At 43.9% G+C, this 21,120-nt stretch overlaps 1 protein-coding gene across 5 annotated transcripts in view; it reads right to left on the bottom strand.

Moving 5' to 3' along the window:
* LOC112256542 (myelin transcription factor 1-like protein) overlaps positions 1–21,120 on the bottom strand; it is a 149,675-nt gene that overhangs the window by 5,869 nt on the left and 122,686 nt on the right. For 4 of the 5 annotated variants that reach the window (XM_042325473.1, XM_042325476.1, XM_042325472.1 and 1 more), the window contains exons 9-20: positions 18,550–18,640; positions 16,858–16,968; positions 15,853–16,079; positions 14,958–15,223; positions 10,286–10,492; positions 7,425–7,546; positions 6,088–6,156; positions 5,793–5,855; positions 5,598–5,681; positions 2,288–2,509; positions 1,989–2,083; positions 174–277 (exon numbers count right to left, since the gene is read on the bottom strand). In XM_042325473.1, coding sequence (XP_042181407.1) covers positions 174–277; positions 1,989–2,083; positions 2,288–2,509; positions 5,598–5,681; positions 5,793–5,855; positions 6,088–6,156; positions 7,425–7,546; positions 10,286–10,492; positions 14,958–15,223; positions 15,853–16,079; positions 16,858–16,968; positions 18,550–18,640 — 1,661 coding nt within the window. The remainder of the gene's footprint in view (positions 1–173; positions 278–1,988; positions 2,084–2,287; positions 2,510–5,597; positions 5,682–5,792; positions 5,856–6,087; positions 6,157–7,424; positions 7,547–10,285; positions 10,493–14,957; positions 15,224–15,852; positions 16,080–16,857; positions 16,969–18,549; positions 18,641–21,120) is intronic. The other variant, XM_042325474.1, reaches the window with a different exon arrangement.

Genomic DNA, 21,120 nt, shown 5'->3' with positions numbered 1-21,120 from the left:
TTAGCAGGGGGTAGATTCATTTAGGTGTACGCTGTGCTAGAAATACACACTTAGAGTCTAGGAGCACTGACGATAGCAGAATGGTGTGCCACAATGGGTAGAGACTGAACGGTAAGCATGAAATGAGTCAAATATTCAAGTCAACAAATGACGTGGTACTAGTACTGACCTACCTGTGTTCTAAGTTTGATCATATCTGCCTCCACTTGTGAATTAGATTCACTTAAATCTTTGATTTCTTCATCCAGCTGTTTAATCTCTTCCTCATTCTCGATTCCTTCAAAAGATAATACAGTGAACAATTATTAGATAACTGCCACCCACTCCAAGCCCAACAAAATACTTCAAATAATCTGTCAGTGTGGTGAGTGAATGAGAGTGTGATAGAGGCAGAGGGTTGCACATTCCGTCACAATATTGTTTTGAACATTCATTTGAAGACTGATGCCCGACTGAGCATTCTGCTCCATTCTACTCCAAGTGCATTACAGTGGCTTGGAAATAGAGAATGACACACAACCTTATAGAATAATCCTTAGATAGCTTTTCAGAATTCATCGATAAAATGGCCCACGTGGAAAACTAAAGGCACAGAAACCGTAAATATCTAGGTAAAAGGAAATACATTTATTTCCACGACAGAATTAAAGAGTAATTTTGCACTGATCAACGTAGATAGTTTCAAATACATGCAACTTAAAAGTTACATACAGCATCACGGAATTTTGAAATCTTTTGGACATCAGAGCAACCTTGAGGGAATCTTATTTGAGTCAGAAAAGAATGTTCTGTTCATTTTGGTCTGACTCTCCTTCACAAGAGAACCGTTACAATACATTTCTAAAGATGGCAAATAATTAGTAGGATATCATTTTGCCATCATTTTTATGTTGCCAGATTAATTTAGATTAGATGCATTATAACATTAGCTACGTAGCTTAGATTGAGAGGAGACCACTGGATTTTTAGCTAGCTAACGTTAGCATTTCTAGCTATTTTTGACTAACTTTGCTAGCTAATGACAACATTGCCATCTGTCTAAAATAAATTTGATGACATGATGTTGATTGCAAAGTTGTTTCCAACTAAATAGTTGCCTACTTTAGCAATGTCATCTATTTTAGACAAAACAGTCATTAACCCCATTTCTGCTTTTGGGCATTAATATGTCTGCAGCGTCTGTAGAACATTGACAACAATGGCAACGACATGGCGGAGGTGCAACCCTTAGATGTTGTAAAGACACAGATAGAACAATGAGGTTTAGTTATAAAAATCTTTGGTAAAGAAGTTGAACTCGACAAAAACAATGGAATTGCCATGGAAACGCGTTAGGGAAAGGGCCGTGGGGGAAAGATCTCAAGTGACCTTCATTGCCCACCAGCAAAATGTGTCTACATTTAGGCTATTGTTTATATGTGTATTTCACAATATGTTGTGGTAAAAATATAATGCTTGTATGGATATCAACCAATCAACTGCATTACAGTTAAAAACAACTTCGACAACAATCAATGATTTCTGTATGCTAGCTATGCTAACCAGCTTATACAAAGGGGAGTTAGCATTTAGCAGTCACTTCTTCTAAACCTGAAAGGGGACCACTTCTACATGTAATGCAGCTAATTTGTGGGCCTGTTACACTACATAAATAATGACGGATTTGACTAATATCCACTTTGCGAGAACAGATTTGTTGAATGTGCGCCAATCTGGTCATTGAACATCAGTGTTCCATTGACTCCTTTACCGCATCTATGAATAGCCTAATTGTCACAGGCGTGCTTGCTAGCTCATAGGCTGTATGGATTTCTGTGATTGCTGTATGACAATCCTGGACACTTTGTTTCAGATTGGGATTAGATTTTGGAGTTTATTACGCATACACATTCCTGATTGGCTCTTTATATTAGATTGGGATTCCACTCAGAAGCTCATTACACATACACTCTCCTGATTGGCTCCATTGTGTGTATGACGGTCATTACCATTGCTGGTGCGCTGTTTTATCGTTAGCATTTCAGACAGTCCAGACAGTCTGGCTTTTTTCATGGCAGACGTTGCACGCGGACAGCCTGACAAACTATAGGAACAGATGAGAAAATAGTTACACACAAATAGTACATATTTTATTTAGACACACATGCACAACCTGACTGGATAGGTGAAAGCATTGTCTCCACGACATAGCTTTCACAAAGCCTGTAATGTCAGAACAGTGAATACATCAGGGAAGGGAAAGAAGAGAGGATGCATTATGGAATATTGATTCAGGACCCAAACCCACCTCCGGTGCGTGAGGAAGCTCCCACTGACGTGGCCTGAGCCGTCACAGCCTGGGGTGGGACAGGACATTCCGTCTGTCTTCCCAGCCTTCCATGTGAACTGGGAGCCGTTCATGTAGCCGTCCTTCTGCCGCTTGGCAGCTAGGGGGCAGCCCGACGCACTGCGGTGAGACGCGTACTTCCCCGTCACGTGACCCTGACCATCACAGCCCGGGACCGGACACCTGTTGATGGCAGAGGGATGCTGTGGTTATTCTAATAACCAGGGACTAGAGTTTCTTTCTGACAAGAGCCTAGAGTTTTTCCTGATCAAGATAAATTGTCAGGAAGAATTGTGTAATTACATAGTTATTGCAATGCCATATGGTCTATGTAATGTAAAGTTGGACACATGTAGTTTCATGGGTGCCTAAATTTATTGAAATATCATTACAGAATAGAATGCAGTTTGCTTCGAGTACCAGTATGCATAATGGGATAATACATACAGTTGAAATCGGAAGTTTACATACACTTATATTGGAATCAATTTAACTCTTTTTTCAACCACTCCACAAATGTCTTGTTAACAAACTATAGTTTTGGCAAGTCGGTTAGGACATCTACTTTGTGCATGACACAAGTAATCTTTCCAACAATTGTTTACAGACATATTATTTCACTTATAATTCACTGTATCACAATTCCAGTGGGTCAGAAGTTTACATACACTAAGTTGACTGTGCCTTTAAACAGCTTGGAAAATTCCAGAATATTATGTCATGGCTTTAGAAGCTTCTGATAGGCTAATTGACATCAATTCAGTCAATTGGAGGTGTACCTGTGGATATATTTCAAGGCCTACCTTCAAACTCAGTGGCTCTTTGCTTGACATCATGGGAAAATCAAAAGAAATCAGCCAAGACCTCAGAAAACAAATTGGAGACCTCCACAAGTCTAGTTCATCCTTGGAAGAAATTTCCAAAACGCCTGAAGGTACCACATTAATCTGTACAAACAATAGTATGCAAGTATAAACACCATGGGACCAAGCAGCCGTCATACCGCTCAGGAAGGAGATGCGTTCTGTCTCCTAGAGATGAACATACTTTCCTGCGAAAAGTGCAAATCAATCCCAGAACAACAACAAAGGACCTTGTGATGATGGTGGAGGAAACAGGTAAATATAAAAAATATCAATATCTGTCACTACTTCCACCGAAGTCGTTTCCTCTCCTTGTTCGGGTGGCGTTCGGCGTCACCGGTCTTCTAGCCATCGTCGATCCATTTTTAATTTTCCATTTGTTTTCTCTTGTTTTCCTACACACCTGGTTTCCAGTTCCCTCATTATTTGTTGTGTATTTAACCCATGTCTGTTCCCCCCCATGTCTTTGGAATTGTTTGTTGTAAGTGCTTGTGCACAGGTTTACTGGAGCGCGTAGGGGGTTTTTGTACCCATATTCTGTTGTATTTTTATGCTGTTGGTTTTTGGATTAAACTGCTCCAGCTACTACCTATTTCTGCTCTCCTGCGTCTGACTTCCCTGCCACCAGTTACGCACCCCTTTACAATATCCACAGTAAAACGAGTCTTATATCGACATAACCTGAAAGGCCGCTCAGCAAGGAAGAAGCCACTGCTCCAAAGGTGCCATAAAAAAAATGACTGTGGTTTGCAACTGCACATGGGGACAAAGATCATACTTTTTGGAGAAATGTCCTCTGGTCTGATGAAACACAATTAGAACTGTTTGGCCATAAGAACCACCGTTATGTTTGGAGGAAAAAGGGGGCGGCTTACAAGCTGAAGAACACCATCCCAACAGTGAAGCACGGGGGTGGCAGCATCATGTTGTGGGGGTGCTTTGCTGCAGGAGGGACTGGTGCACTTCACAAAATAGATGGCATGAACAAAGACAATGATGTGGATATATTGAAGCAACATCTCAAGACATCATTCAGGAAGTTAAAGGTTGGTCGCAAATAGGTCTTCCAAAAGGACAATGACACCAAGCATACTTCCAAAGTTGTGGCAAAATGGCTTAAGGACAACCAAGTCAAGGCATTGGAGTGGCCATCACAAAGCCCTGACCTCAATCCTATAGAACATTTGTGGGCAGAACTGAAAAAGCTTGTGCGAGCAAGGAGGACTACAAACCTGACTCAGTATCAAAAGCTGTGTCAGGAGGAGTGGGCCAAAATTCACCCAACTTATTGTGGGAAGCTTGTACAAGGCTACCCAAAACGTTTAAAGGCAATGTTACCAAATACTAATTGAGTGTATGTAAATTTCTGACCCACTGGGAATGTGATGATAGAAATAAAAGCTGAATAAATCATTCTCTCTTCTATTTTTCTGACATTCCACATTCTAAAAATAAATTGGTGATCCTAACTGACCTTAGACAGGGAATTTTTACTAGGATTAAATGTCAGGAATTGTGGAAAAACTGAGTTTAAATGTATTTGGCTAAGGCGTATGTAAACTTCTGACTTCAACAGTATATATAATCACTCCAACTTAAATAGAAATAAAAACACCTTAAATCTGGTCTAATCTGTCCCTATGGCAGTTTATCGCACTGACACAGATTAAAGTGAGTCAACGTTAAATCAGCAGTCAGCACTATGGCTAATCAGATGCAGTGAAGCTGTAAATGTTTCAGCACATCATTTCCCCCCAATGGATTATGGTTACAACTCCCCTTGGTTTTTATTCATCTATCAATCAGGCTTATTCTATTTCTAGAAACAGTCAGAATCTCTTCCCCTTCCCTGAAATAACGCAGAAAAAAACTGGTCCAAACCGCAACACAGTTCCAAATGCTTTCAGAAAGTCCAATAACTTTTCTCCACCAGCCAGTGCTCATTTTAGGCTGTTTTAGTTGAGATAGATGTTTCGGAAAGCGTCCCTGCCTCTTTGGGCTTGGCTGACCGTGTGAGACAGACAGACTGACGCACGGACAGGCCAGGGCGTTGGTTTCCTCTCAGCACCACAGAGAAATCAATGGGAGGATTTAGGTAGAATCCGGATCATTCTCTGTCTCAGCTAGTGGTCTCTGTATCTCTATGTGATGCTAACACAGCAGATCCCTCTGCAGGACAGCCCTCCTTCTAAAACCATGGTAGACTGGGGGTTGCTCAGCTCTGTTTCAATCTAATCTGTTAAAATGTTGTGTAAAGAACACTAAGAGTCGGTTAAAGGCATCAAATGTCATTGGTTGAGGGCATCTAGAAAATGAGTGAGCTCTGTAGTTCCCTAAGTCTTTGAGAGGTGTTTGGGAACACTCAAACACTGGGAGACTGTGTCTCATTCATGGCAGGCTAACTCTACCTGATGGGCTCCTGGTCCTCCTTGTCCTCTTTACTGTGTGTGATCTTGATCCCACTCTTCCTGGCCCGAGGACACCCTGATAGACTGCAGAGGAAAGGCAACCACGTCAATGACAGATATTACAGACGCAGAGAACTTTGTCCAATCTACTGCCTGTGTGATGAACTACAGGTGTGTGTGTGTGTATATATTTACCTTCTGTGTGATGCGTAGTTGCCAGTATTATGCCCAGAACCATCGCACCCCGGTGTCGGGCACCTGGGACAGAAAGCACAGCGAATCAGGGCCTACAATAATCAACAGGTCTTGAGGGACACACTCAAAAACACACGCATTCTGTACCACATCTATAATGTATTTCACCGTAACAGTCAGTGGAGTGTATTAGCTTTGTCTGAGGTACTTAAACCTGTTTGATAAATGTTACCTTTTTCACAATATATCCAACAAAGCGGAAAGAAAAATAAGACTGAAACATCTCACGCCTTACTTGAGCTCTTGTGAGTTGGTGGCCATCATACTTCGAATGCTTTTGTCAGCTAAAGGACAGCCAGAGAGACTGAAAGATACCAGGACAACGTTAGTGAGGCAAACAAGAGAGAGTACCCACCGTTGAAACATGATGACAGAGACACATACTGTACAACATGGGGTACATACTGTACACGCACACACACACACACACACACACACACACACACACACACACACACACACACACACACACACACACACACACACACACACACACACACACACACACACACACACACACACACACACACACACACACAGACACTGACACACAGACTGGAATTGCAAGAAAGCCATGATGCGAGTGCAGAGGGGAATTTGGGTCAGTAATTAAAAAGTGTTAACTCTCTGAGTGATAGCCTGTGTAGAACACAAAGCTTTGTTTACATGCTCTGTAAGTTCATTGGCTAGATTCCTTGACACAATTATTGGGTATCTGGTAGGCCTATGTGTACCATGATGATACTGTACTTGGACTCAAAAGGTTAACTGTAATCGTACTCAAAAGGTCAACCCAGAGATGTGCATTCTGGCTGCATTAGTCTGACAGCATAGTCGAGGTAAGCTGAAAACAATCAATCCAAGAGACTTATTCCACCAGGAGAAAATGAAGTCACACCTTCTATGTGACACGTAATCGTCAGTCACGTGACCTCTCCCGTCACACCCAGGGGTTGGGCATCTGTCACCAGAGAAATAGACACAATGAAACCATGACGAGAGGAACATAAAATAAAGACATAGGAGGTTTGTTTGTGTCTTTCTTGTTGGCGGATTTGTTTTTCATTGTTTTCAGTTTAGCTTCACTGTCTGCAAAAAGGGCGCAGCTGCAACATGAAGAGGTACTGATGTTTTATTACAATAAATCATCAACGTAAGAGAAGCATAAGAAGCCATCAATACACTGGCTGAAGAGCTGTGGATCAAATGAAAAGCTGGCAGAAATGTGCACTGCAAATGTAGCATGCCAAGGAGAAGAGGTGGGTGGTTCCTTTGAAGCTAAGGAAAAGAACAGAGACAAAAAAGAAGGGAAAGCAAAGACGGAGGGGGTGAAAAGCAGATGGCAGCAGGGGGAGTGGAGCTGAGTGGAGTGGTGGCACACACTCCACAGGAGGCTGCTGAGGGGAGGACGGCTCATAATACTGTCCAGAACGGAGCGAATGGAATGATGTATTTGATACATTCCACTTATTCTGCTTCAGCCATTTCCATGAGCCCACCCTCCATAATTAAGGTGCCCCCAACCTCCTGTGACACACACGCACACACATATCCCATCCAGGTCAGTCTTACGTTATCAGGTCCTTCTTGCTCTCCTTGCACTGGGCGTACTTGGGCTTGGGGCTGTGCATGGTGACGTCACCAGAGTAACCTCGCTCCCCCAGCAGATCCCGGAACGGGTCCAGGTCATCAGGCTAGATGATGAAGGGGATTTAGGTGAGAGAAAGAGTGGATGAGAGCGAGGGATGGGCGAGAAAGAGAGGGGGAATGAGAGAGATTGGGGCGAGAGGGTGAACAAGAGAGAGGGACGAGAGAGAGAGAGAGAGAGAGAGAGAGAGAGAGACAGAAAAGAGGAGAGAGAGAGTGACAAAGAGAGACAAAGGGAGATACACACAGTCAGAAAGATGGCATGGACGGAGGGGGAATATGGATTGACACTGACAGCTCTGACAGACCAACTATCTGTGGAGTTGCACTGTGGATGACAGAGGGCATGGGTAGCATGGTCCATCAGGCTACAGTTTAAAGCCGTCCCTGGGCCACCAGCAGGCTAGAAGAGGGGCACAACTATCTTAGTCCAATGCTGCTTTTTTGCTGGGGCAAAAAAGTATTTAGTCAGCCACCAATTGTGCAAGTTCTCCCACTTAAAAAGATGAGAGAGGCCTGTAATTTTCATCATAGGTACACTTCAACTATGACAGTAAAAATGAGGGAAAAACATCCAGAAAATCACATTGTAGGATTTTTAATGAATTTAAACAATTTAAAGGCAATGCGACCAAATACTAGTTGAGTGTATGTAAACTTCTGACCCATTGGGAATGTGATGAAAGAAACAAAAGCTGAAATAAATCACTCCACTATAATTCACATTCACATAATTAAATTTCACATTCTTAACATAAAGTGGTGATCCTAACTGACCTAAGACAGGGATTTTTACTAGGATTAAATGTCAGGAATTGTGAAAAACTGAGTTTAAATGTATTTGGCTATGGTGTATGTAAACGTCCGACTTCAACTGATAGATATCATTTGTTAGATATTACTGCACTGTCGGAGCTAGAAACACAAGCATTTCGCTACACCCGCAATAACATCTGCAAAACACGTGTATGTGACCAATAACATTTGATTTGATTTGAATTGTGCAGACACCAACAAATACCAACTTAGAGCGCCAATCGGTTGGTGGCACAGTCACTGGCTCGGCGAGGAAGAATGCCTACTTCCTTGACCAGAGGTATTACTCAGACCTTCAGATTATCAGCCTCACACACACACACACACACACACACACACACACACACACACACACACACACACACACACACACACACACACACACACACACACACACACACACACACACACACACACACACACACACACACACACACACACACACACACACAGAAATAGAGAGAGAGCTGCCTTGGCACTCTCAGAGCCTTAGAAGCAGGTCTCTTTAAAACACAATGGCACTCTGCTCTCTCAATTTGCATGCAAATGGCTGCGCCTGTCTGGCGGGCTGCCAAGGTGGTGGCTGAGGAGGCTCTGTCATACCGTCAATCTGGGCTGTGGAGAGAACGCAGCACTCAGGAAGTAGAAATAATGCCGTTTACAGTACCGCTGTTGAGATCCTGGGAGCACCTAAGCCATTTGTTTAGTGTTTGCGAATCAACAGAAGAGACTCCGAATGAGGAGACTGGAAATGCTGTTGTGTATATAAAGCATTCTTTGAGGATTGACGAAGTAAAGGACTTCTTACCACGACAGACTGGAAACGTCAGGACTATCTCTTTAGACGAGAAACTCTGGAGTTTTTACGAAGTGCTGCATATTACAGGATTGGAGCTATCTATTTGCATGATCATTTACAGGATTATATGAGGAAAACCTGATAGAGAGATTCTTTGTTGTGCTCCAGTAGGCTTCACTATGTTGTGCTTCCCTATGCCTATTAACCTGAACACAATGGAATCAGAGTTAGGAGTTTGGCTGAGCGTTCTAATGCTGTACTTAACAGATACCCTAGATGGCACTGTGGTGAAGTCCTAGATCGCTAGAGTCTGACTGCAGGCTGGCTTTGTCTACAGTGCAGGCAGCCAGGCGGGGCAAGACTATTGATGTAAACCATCTATTTTCCTTTGTGTACAGTAATGCCCCTAAAGACAGGCAAATATATCCAGCACATATTGAAGAGCACTAGGCTGGGTCATTTTGCGAGGTCCTCTACAGCGTAAAAACGGGCACACACGCAGGCACGCTCACATGCACACGCACGCACGAATACACCCCCACACACACTGATTCCCTGCAGTCTTTTGACGAGAAGAGCTATTTAGATTCCCTCCCAGTATTTATTTGCATAATTAATTCTGGCAAACAGCTGAGAGACACAGCCTACCTCTGTCTGCTGTATGGTGATGCTGATGGAAATGAACATACAAAGAATGAATTGTTTTCCTTGAGAACTCCTAATATGACTTTCCAATCATTCAACCTGAGATCTGGGCTGGTGTTAAAAATGACCTCAACATGAGATGGGAGTCTTACACAAGAAGGAATCAACAGAAAGTCCTTGGAGACAGATGGCTTGGGTTGGACAGATGTGAAACACAGTAGGTACTGTACGGACTGCCAAATGGATGGGTGTTGTTGAAATGCAGCGGGGGACTTCTGTATGTAGGCCATTATGAATCGTAACGTTAGATGTATGTACAGTATGCAAGCTGCTTGTTTTATATGCAGGATATTTGAATGCTGCCGTGTAAAAGTTATTTGAGTACTGAGGTACTGTGAAGCTAATGTGACAGAAAGTCATTGAAAGATAGGATAGCCTCATCCCACAATCCGAGTTACAGGTTAGAGGAGTGATCGGCATCATCATCTGATCATCATTAGCATCATCATCCTTCACATTTTAGTACCTCTTTGCTGTCCTCGTCGATGCATTTGATCTTGGCGTAGTCGACCGGCAGGTCCCAGCAGTCATCCCCCATGCCGTAACGCATCAGAGCCTGGCGCTGGGGAGACATGGGCTCCAGGGGGGTGAGCACCGCACTTACGCCACCCCCCAGACGCTGCTTCATACTCAAGTCTAATGTCCCATTCTCATCTACCTCTAGGTCTGGGTTCTGGAGGGAGGAAGATAGACAGGGAAAGGAGGAAAGATGGGAGGGGCAGCAGGAAGGAGAGAGGGAGGAGAACATTCAGCTCAAAAACCTGTTATATATGTTACATAACTCTCTAAATATTTCCTTCTGGTAAAAAAAGGCATGGTGACTGGTGGGAGAGACAGGGTCATCAGTGGTAAAGGGCAAGGGAGCAAATGTAGTGATCCTGCACTAATCTCACCATCTCTCTCTCTCTCTCTCTCCCTCTCCCTCCCTCCCTCCCTCCCTCAGAGTGTCTGTAACCTCCACAGCCAGAGGGAGCAGATTGGGGCCTGGCTGGTTTGAGTGTGATGTGAGTGGATTTGGGCAGAGAGACTGGGCTGTGGGGTTAGAGGTTGGCGGGAGGGCAACGCTGGGCGGCTGCATAGGGACTGCTGCTAGTCAACCAAAAACACAATAAATATCGCACAACAAACAGGGACACAGACAGGCTTGAATAATCAGCCAAAATGCTCCCTCCCTCTCCTACCCAGCTGAATATCCATGTACTGCAGTGGAGGCAGCTGAGGGGAGGACGACTCATAATCATGGCTGGAATGGAGTCAATGAAATGGTATCAAACACATCAAAACATGGTTTCCAGGTGGTTGATACCACTCTATTGACTCCATCCTAGCCATTAATATGAGTGTTCCTCCCCTCAGCAGCCTCCGCTGATGTATTGCATCTGGTGAACATGTGCACAGTAGAATTCTGCCCTGTATTTGGAGGGGGCTGGAGGGGAGGGGTAATGTCTATTTGTCACCCTTCCCTTGCCCTCATTAAAATCCCTCACTCCAACCCCCTCCACTCCCCCTCTCATCTCCTGCTCTCCTCTCTTTTCCTCTCCCCCTCTCCAGCTAAGGCACGCCTGTTTCAACAGTGATTCCACACGACACTCCCCCTAGGCTGGAGTCTCCCTGTGTTCCAGGGGAGCAAAACCCAGGTTCCCGGTTCTTTGTGACGCACATACTGTATGCTTGTATAGTCTTCTGGGCTCAGAGGTTAGGGTACTGGGGTCTGCTTCCAGTGTTGGGCCAGTAACCGAAAGGTTGCTGGAACGAATTCTCAAGCTGACAATCGTTTGCTGACAAGCTGACAAAGCTGTCGTTTTGACCCTGAGCAAGGCAGTTAACCCACTGTTCCCCGGGAGCCGAAGACTTGGATGTCGATTAAGGCAGTCCCCCGCACCTCTCTGATTCAGAGGGGTTGGGTTCAAAAAGGGGAAGAAACATTTCAGTTGAAGGCCTTCAGTTGTACAACTGACTAGGTATCCCACTTCCCTTTCCAATAAAATGAGTAAAGTACACATACAGTCGGAAGTTTACATACACTTAGGTTGGAGTCATTAAACCTCTTTTTTCAACCACTCCACAAATGTCTTGTCAACAAACGATAGTTCTGGCATGTCGGTAAGTACATCTACTTTGTGCATGACACAAGTAATCTTTCCAACAATTGTTTACAGACAGATTATTTCACTTGTAATTCACTGTATCACAATTCCAATGGGTCAGAAGTTTACATACACTAAGTTGACTGTGCCTTTAAACAGCTTGGAAAATTCTAGAAAATTATGTCATGGCTTTAGAAGCTTAGGCTAATTGACATAATTTGAGTCAATTGGAGGTGTACCTGTGGATGTATTTCAAGGCCTACCTTCAAACTCAGTCCCTCTTTGCTTGACATCATGGGAAATCAAAAGAAATCAGCCAAGACCTTTTTTTATAGACTTCCACAAGTCTGGTTCATCCTTGGGAGCAATTTCCAAACGCCTGAAGGTACCACGTTCATCTGTACAAACAATAGTACGCAAGTATAAACACCATGGGACCACGCAGCCGTCATACCGCTCAGGAAGGAGACGGGTTCTGTCTCCTAGAGATGAACGTACTTTGGTGCGAAAAGTGCAAATCAATCCCGGAACAACAGCAAAGGACATTGTGAAGATGTTGGAGGAAATAGGTACAAAAGTATCTATATCCACAGTAAAACGAGTCCTATATTGACATAACCTGAAAGGCCGCTCAGCAAGGAAGAAGCCACTGCTCCAAAACCGCCATAAAAAAGCCAGACTACGGTTTGCAACTGCACATGGGGACAAAGATCGTACCTTTTGGAGAAATGTCCTCTGGTCTGATGAAACAAAAATAGAACTGTTTGGCCATAATGACCATCGTTATGTTTGGAGGAAAAAGGGAGAGGCTTGCAAGCTGAAGAACACCACCGTGAAGCAAGGGGGTGGCAGCATCATGTTGTGGGGGTGCTTTGCTGCAGGAGGGACTGGTGCACTTCACAAAATAGATGGCATCATGAGGTAGGAAAATTATGTGGATATATTGAAGCAACATCTCAAGACATCACTCAGGAAGTTAAAGCTTGGTCGCAAATGGGTCTTCCAAATGGACAATGACACCAAGCATACTTCCAAAGTTGTGGCAAAATGGCTTAAGGACAATAAAGTCATAAAGTCTTGGAGTGGCCGTCACCAAGCCCTGACCACAATCCTATAGAACATTTATGTGCAGAACTGAAAAAGCTTCTGCGAGCAAGGAGGACTACAAACCTGAATCAGTTACACCAGCTCTGTCAGGAGGAGTAGGCCAAATTTCACCCAACTTATAGTGGGAAGCTTGTACAAGGCTACCTAAAACGTTTGACCCAAGTTAAACAATTTAAAGGCAATGCTACCAAATACTAATTGAGTGTATGTAAACTTCGGACCCACTGGGAATGTGATGATAGAAATACAAGCTGAAAGAAATAATTCTCTCTACTATTATTCTGACATTTCACATTCTTAAAACAAATGTACTTGGCTAAGGTGTATGTAAACTTCTGACTTCAACTGTAGTAGCTCAAGCTAGTTTTTTTTTTCATGCTCTGGACCATATGTTACTGGATTCAGGATCGTTGGAGTTTGACGCTATTATGGTGACAAAACAGAATCAGCCTTTGTAGACCAAAGATAGACATCAGTGTTTCTCCTATATTAATTTAAAATACATAATATATTAATTTACTATATCGTTGCCGCCACTCCAACAAATATGGTTATGGGCATGTGGAATGGAGAGAGAGAAACTTTGAGGCAAGGCTAAAAGCTATCAGCAGGAAAGAGAAAGAGATATTTTCATCTGGCATGGTATGTGTGTGCTTCAAATGAATGTGCATATACAGTATGTGTGTCATTGTGCGTTAACGAGCATGTTTGTTTCCTCACGGACCACATGATTGTCATCTGACCCCCAGATAGCCCCGGTCCCCTGTTGCTGGGAGGAGGTGGGGCAAGAGAGAGCGGGAGGGGTCAGTGGCTGCTTCCCCAAATTACTTCCACCAGCCTCCTCCAGCTCCTAAAATGAAACAAATGTATTCTCTCTCAGCATTCATGATTATTCCTCAGTCTCCCTCGCTTTCACTCAGAGAGATAGGAATGGACGTAAATGAGGAAAGACCGACAATGTAAGAAAAGCAATGACATGACTGGAGGTGTTCAGATGAAAGAAGGTTGAGAATCTCCCTGACGTTTCCTGTCTCTACCTTTGTCTTGGAGCCTCCTGTCTGTCTGTCTGTCTGTCTGTCTGTCTGTCTGTCTGTCTGTCTGTCTGTCTGTCTGTCTGTCTGTCTGTCTGTCTGTCTGTCTGTCTGTCTGTCTGTCTGTCTGTCTGTCTGTCTGTCTGTCTGTCTGTCTGTCTGTCTGTCTGTCTGTCTGTCTGTCTGTCTGTCTGTCTCGCCAACGGAGCAGAAATGGACAGAGAGGAAGGGTGGAAGAGAGAGGAAGTCCTGATTGGTTAAGGCTCTTCTGCCAGCTGAGTGTACTCCGCTCTACCTCACGCAGAAGGCCTCCCTATTTACCTGCTCGGCGTCTCCATGCTGATAATGCAGGGATACCGGCGCCTTATCTCCTCCTGATGACATATTGGGCTCGCGGCGTGTCGGCGGCGATCCGTCCCATCCCGCCGTTCTCCCTATCTACCTCACCTGATCCCTGGAGGGAAAATATAAAGCTGTCCTGCTGAGCGCCAATCGAGAGACACAGCCGCAGATATCTCTTTAACAGAGCGCCAGTGTGCGTGGCTAAAGAGACCCTATCGTCCTCACTCATCACTGCATCACTTACCTGGCAGGACAGAGGAAGCTTGGAGCTGGGAGAGTAAGGCCTCTAGCAGTGGGATGGGAAGGTGTTTCGAGGATATCATTCAAAGGTCTAACCAATACTATGACACTCTATGTTAGACCACAGGATGTCAAGTCGGATTTGAATACTTCCAGTTGGCCGAAAGTCAACCTACATGTCAACAACAACAACAAAAAACCTGTAGTGTCCAACCTCTCACGTCCTTTGAATATTGTACATTACACACAATCCCATTATCTCATGTCGATTCTACTTAAAAGTATCAGCTCTGAAGGCTTTATAAAGAGTTGGTCACTAAACAACTCCTACCCGAGAGCAGAGGTCCTGGGGTTTTCCTCCCAGGCCGTGGGGCATCTCTCTGCAGCGCGTGGACAGGTTGAGGATGGCCCTGGCAGCCATGTGGGCAGCCTCCATGTCGTGGGTGTAGTCGAAGCTGCTCTTACTGCAGGTGGAGCTGGCGCTGCTGCCCCCCCCTCCGCCCCCTCCTCCACAGCTCAGGCTGCTACTGCTGCTGCTGGGGGCGTAGGTGCTGTTCGGGCTGCTCGCCGAGCTGGAGTTCTTACAGTAGCGCTTGACTGGAGGACACAAGCACACAGAGATAGGGGTAGTTCATCCGCAAGTATAGACAAATGCACGGCGTGGAAATACTCTTACCGTCGTTTTGTAAGGTTCTGTATTTTTTTTCTTTGTCAACCTTGTGATGTTTTGATTCATCTGCCTGTTTGCCTACCTGTGTATGACCATTGCCTACCTGTGTATGACCATTGCCTACCTGTGTATGACCATTGCCTACCTGTGTATGACCATTGCCTACCTGTGTATGACCATTGCCTACCTGTGTATGACCATTGCCTGCCTGTGACCACGATTCCTGCCTCCTGCGAAGGCGAAATAAAAACCTGCCGCACTCTGCGTGTGAATCTACACCTTTTTCTACCTCAGTATTCATTACAAGTTTGGCTGTGGGGGATGCATTCAACAATAAGGATTTTGGGAAGTAAAAATATTGGTGAATTTGGAAAGACTCGGCACAAAATACAATGAATCTGTGGAGAATAAAGGCTTGGAATACAGACCATTCATAAACCAAACCACAGAAGCAAGGATATTCATTATTCTACTGACACAATATGCATATTGAGGACTTGAACAATAATAAAGTAGGTAACAGATAAAGCTGAAGTGCCAGAAAGATGGACTGTACCATCATATCCTTTAGGAGAAGTGTCCCTGCCTTGGAGCTTGGGTGCGATGGCCCGTTTGCCGTAGACATTGTTGCCATGGCTGCTGTCTGTGAAGCTGCTGTAGTCAAAGCTGGTCTTGGAGTACTTCTCCAGCTCCTTGGCCAGGTTGGAGCGTGGCGTGCTGGTGGACACGTTGTTCTTGTAGCCGTACTGAGGGATCTCCAGCTGTTTCACAAAGCACATAGGCCTGGAAAATAAACCACGAGGGGGTGTAGGTTGGACAGAGCAGAGGCACCAAACATCACGCAGGGGAGGGGAAGGGGAAGGGAGGAGAGGGGGTAGGGAAAGGGGAGGGGAACGTAGAAAAGGGAAAAGGCAAGGCAACAGTCAACTCTAGCCTAAGAGAATCCTTGGATTTAGCTTTTAGTTCATCTAAGCTAAATGTCTATGCTGTTTCCTGAAAATGTCTCACCCAAAGACAACTCATAATTAAAGCCATGCATTTTCTCTGATATTATTTTACAAAAATGTTTTTATCCAGAAACTAATCAGAGCTTTAATTAGTGATGTAGTCTAATTGGATAGAAATGTTATATCTACCATTGCATATCAAAACAACTTTTGTTGAAATGATTCAGCTCTTTAAAACCCAATAAAGTCTTTCACTTCATAAACAAGAAAATGAATGTGGAGCGTCTCCAAACGATAACTGTCTGAGAGATCAAAAGATAAAGAAATCAAACAGACATAAAGAAATATGAAAATCTATAATACAATAATTAAGAAAAGCTTCCAACATTGACTGACTAATGCAAGCTGAGTTATAGTAAGGTAGGATATAATGTAGTGCTCCGGAATGGGGCCAATTCCATTCAAATTCAGGAAGAGTAAAATAATTTGAAATTGAATGAAACCCAACCCTGGTAAAGTATTAAATTAATATATTCAGGCCGTTGGACTCTGCATCTACCAGTGAGGTGGTCCCTATGGAAGCTGAGTGTGGTGTGGTGAGCGGTGAACAGTACCTGAGCACTCGGTCAGAGCCCTGGTTAGACTTGGAGGAGCCATCGCACCCGATGCTCTTCTCCTGGGCTTTAGCCAGCTTCTCTGCTGCAGCGATTGGACACCCCGACAGGCTGAAAGGACAACAGAGGGGGGATGAGTATGACAACCAATAATGGAGGTGAGGCTGATCATATCTGAACCAATATAATGGTCCCATTCAATGCATCTCTGACCACCTGTCTGTCTGCCTGCTGGTTTGCCAGCTTGTCTGTGTCTGTCTGTCTAACTGATAATCCATCTATCTACCTGCCTTTCAATGAGTTTTTGGTTCATTTCCAATATCATATATTTTCATCAAATGTTTTAAATGACAACAACGCAGTTGGTTATTATAACAGATTGCTTTTTTTGGTTGAGTGGCTTCAGAGGATAAACCAACTGCACACGCACACAATCCTGTCCGTGCTACCCAATCCACACAAACACACCGGCCAAACAACTCCCAAAACACACACACCAAACTCCCAAGGTTAATAAAGGACATGTTATTGCAGCACAGCTGTTTGAGATACTGCCAATCAACCACATTTAACAAAGGCTCTGATCATTATATGTAATTTCACAAATTCTACTTTATAAATGTTGTGAAGTGTAAAAGAGGCTTCAAGTCCCAGTAGAGAGGTTATTCAGATCATGGCCCTGAACCAGCGCAGGTGGAGGGAGAGGTGTCTTCTCGAGGTGTGAGTATCAGTTAGTAGGTGTTCATTTAGGTGTGTGTATGTGTGTGTGTGATTTGCAAGTGCGTGTGAGTGTGTTGGTGTACACGACTGTCTGATAAATTGAGCGTGTGCATGTCTGTGTGTGTGTCTGTACCGTGTGTCTATGTGTGTGAGTATGTGTGTGCATGCCTGTCTGAGTGTCAGCGTGTGAGTGACACTGTGCTCAGCTAGAGAGAGCTCCAGTCTTCCCAGGTCTGTAACCCTCCTGCCAGAGTGGTAGAGAGGTGCTAATGGCTGCTGATACACCCTGACTCTCACAAAATCTGCTGTGGGTGACACTCCACTCATTCTCATCCTTCTCTCTCCTTTCATTCTTTCCCGCTCTGATCTGCTCCCCTTCTCTCTCTCTTTCTCTCTCACCTCTCGCTCTCTAGCCGTGTGACAGGAGAGGGGAGCACACGGCTATTTCAGTTCTACTCTCAATACCAACACCCATACACACAGCTTCTCTCCCGGAAGCCTTGATCTGTGATTCTTTCATCTGAGGTGTGGATTACAGCATTTCACGCGTGACTCCAAATTTAGCCTTAGACAAGCAACCACATAATTAGGTATGGTTGTGGTAACTGAGATATCCAAAGCCAAATACTTCTGTGAGCCCCTTTTCCATCGCAAGCAATAAAAATAGTGACATTTGTGCAACAATATATAAACACAAAATTATTGGCAAGTAGATGATACAATTGTAAAATAAATCAATCAAACACTTGAGCAAATAAATAGAACATAAACAAAGTGAAAATAATTATCATGAATGTCAAGTAAAACATTTAATAAATAAAATATATTGATAAAGAGGAAAGAAACAAGGATAAAGTAACAATCCGTCATTGGAGGGAAAGAAATAAAATCTCCAACTGAACAAAAGATGGACGCAACACAGATGATCCTGGCATTTCCCAAGATGGCTGCCAGTCCTGTTGGGCGACTCACCTTCTGTGGGAGTTTCTGTTGCTATTGACATGGCCGCGTCCCGTGCAGCCCAGTGTAGGACACTTAAGAACATTCTCATACATAGCAAGGACTTCACACAGACAGACAAACAGACATACAGGAGAGCGATAGAGAGAGATAGGGAAGGTTAGAAGCCCACACAACCAGACAGTATCATTAGTGTGTGAGAGGTTGAGCAGCTTGGTATTATCATCATCGTTATCATTAGGATCTGTGCCAGCAATTTGAGATGACCTCCTTCCTCCTCCCTATAGAGCAGTACAGTCTGAAAGGGCAGACAGTGTTTGTTATTGCCACCATACTGGTTTCACTGCTATAGCCTTTTGAGATCAGTGCTGATTGAAGATGGAGAGTATTGCGAAGAAGAAGCCATCTAAAATCCCTTTTATACACAGACCAAAATCCCACTAATTTAACATGCCTGCATTTTTATACCAGCCTTTTCATGTATCTGAAAGGGGTATGGTGTAAAACACATGGGAAAATAAAAGCCACCTAAAGAGCTTGTCGTGATTCCTGCATTTTCACAGACCCTGAAACCAAAATACAGGTATTGGATCTGTGTGGTTCTCTGCTTTTTTTTGCAGGTAGATTCATGAACACTTCACTTTGTTTAACACTTGTTTAAAACCTCCCTAATTTGAACTGAAAACAGCTCCCATGGTTTAACAACACCTCCCATCTGTCCCAATTTGCCAGTTACCAACTGATATGTATAAAAGGGGAAAACCTACAAATAGGTTCGAAGTAAAGGGGCTGTTTCAAAGGGGGTCATATAAATATTGCCATATTTGTTTTTGCCGGTAACATACCAAATCGTCTGTCTGACATGGGTATAAGAATACTAGCCTAGGACATAGCCAGAGACAGCTTGAGGCATGCAGAGAGCAGAACAAGTAGCCAACGGATAATGCAACAGAAGACATGCCAGTAAATCACGGGTCGTGCCAGACACATACAGTATATTTATTTTTCTATATACAGTGTATACTGTAGACTATACTCTTAGTTATCATCCACCCGTTTTAAGATGCTCCTGCCTTCGATAGCATTTACCATTAAAACAGTCAAATGGGTTAATTAAATTGGTTTTAATTGATTTATTCAGATCCCCATTAGCTTTTGCAGAAGTAGTAGCTTCCTGGGGTCCACACAAAAACATTTGACACGACAAGTAACAAAACACAGACACTGCTAGACAAGAGCAGTCCGTCAATTTCAAAATACAACAATATACAAACAATACAACTAAAGGAAAATATGTAGATTGTGTGCGTTACAGTGTGATAGTGTGTCTGCGTGTGTGCGTGTGCGTGTGTGTTTGTTTGTGTGTGTGTCATTTTACAGTCCCTGCCATGAGATGTTTTTTTTTAATAGATTTTTTTTAAGGTCATTTTACGTTTACTTGAGTAATAGGAGATGGAAGGGAGTTCCATGTGATCATGGCTCTGCATATTACTGTTGCCGTGAATTCGTTTAGGACTGTGAAGAAACCACTTGTGTCATGTCTTGTGGGGTATGTACGGGTGTCTGAGATGTATGTTATTTGATTATGCAGACAATCTGGAATTGTCAGCGCAATAATATTTCTCATAAAAACTAGAAGAGAAGCAGTTGATCTCTCGTCAACCCTCAACCGGGAAAGACTGGAATGCAGGTTGTTGATGTTAGTTCTGTATGTACTGTTAAAGGCATGCTGCTCTGTTTTGAGCCAGCTGCAGTTTTACTACATCTTTCTTTGCTGCACTTGACCATATTAGCAGACAGTAATCAAGATGGGACAAGACCAGAGCCAGAACAACTAGTACAGTTGATTTATGTGTCAAAAGCACAGAACATCGGGGCCTCCCGAGTGACACAGCGGTCTAAGGCACTGAGGCGTCACTACAGACCTGGGTTTGATCCCAGGCTGTATCACAACTGGCCGTGATCGGGATTCCTATAGGGCGGCACGCAATTGGCCCAGCGTCATCCGGATTAGGGGAGGGTTTGGACGTAGGGGCTTTACTTGGCTCATTGCGCTCTAGCAACTCCTTGTGGCAGGCCGAGTGCCTGCAGTCTGACCTCGGTTGTCCGTTGAACGGTGTTTCCTCCGACACATTGGTGCGGCTGGCTTCCGGGTTAAGCAGGCGGGTGTTAAGATGCGCGGTTTCCTTATTTAGAATGTCAGTGAGCTCACTGGCTTTGGGTTCTGACATAGTGTGGAATCAGCCACATGCATAGCCGTTCGAGCTTGGCCAGTGGCAAATCATTGGTAAAAATAGAGAAGAGTAACAGCACATGGCAACTGTCTAGAGGGACACCGCACTTTACATATCAGATGTTAGAGAAGCTTCCATTGAAGAACACTTGCTGGGTTCTATTGGATAAGTAACTCTCCAACCATGTGATGGCAGGTGATGTAAAGCCATAAATAACCATTTATGATCAATAACACCAAAGGCTGCACTGTATCTAACAATACAGCTCCAACTATCATCTTAATTATACATGTATTTTAACTAATCATCAGTCATCTGAGTCAGTGCAGTACAAGTTGAGTGCCCTTCT

The sequence above is a fragment of the Oncorhynchus tshawytscha genome, linkage group LG08 (assembly GCF_018296145.1).
Source record: "Oncorhynchus tshawytscha isolate Ot180627B linkage group LG08, Otsh_v2.0, whole genome shotgun sequence".
In the NCBI taxonomy this organism is placed as follows: Eukaryota; Metazoa; Chordata; class Actinopteri; order Salmoniformes; family Salmonidae; genus Oncorhynchus; species Oncorhynchus tshawytscha.
This window is presented reverse-complemented; position numbering and strand designations above follow the sequence as displayed.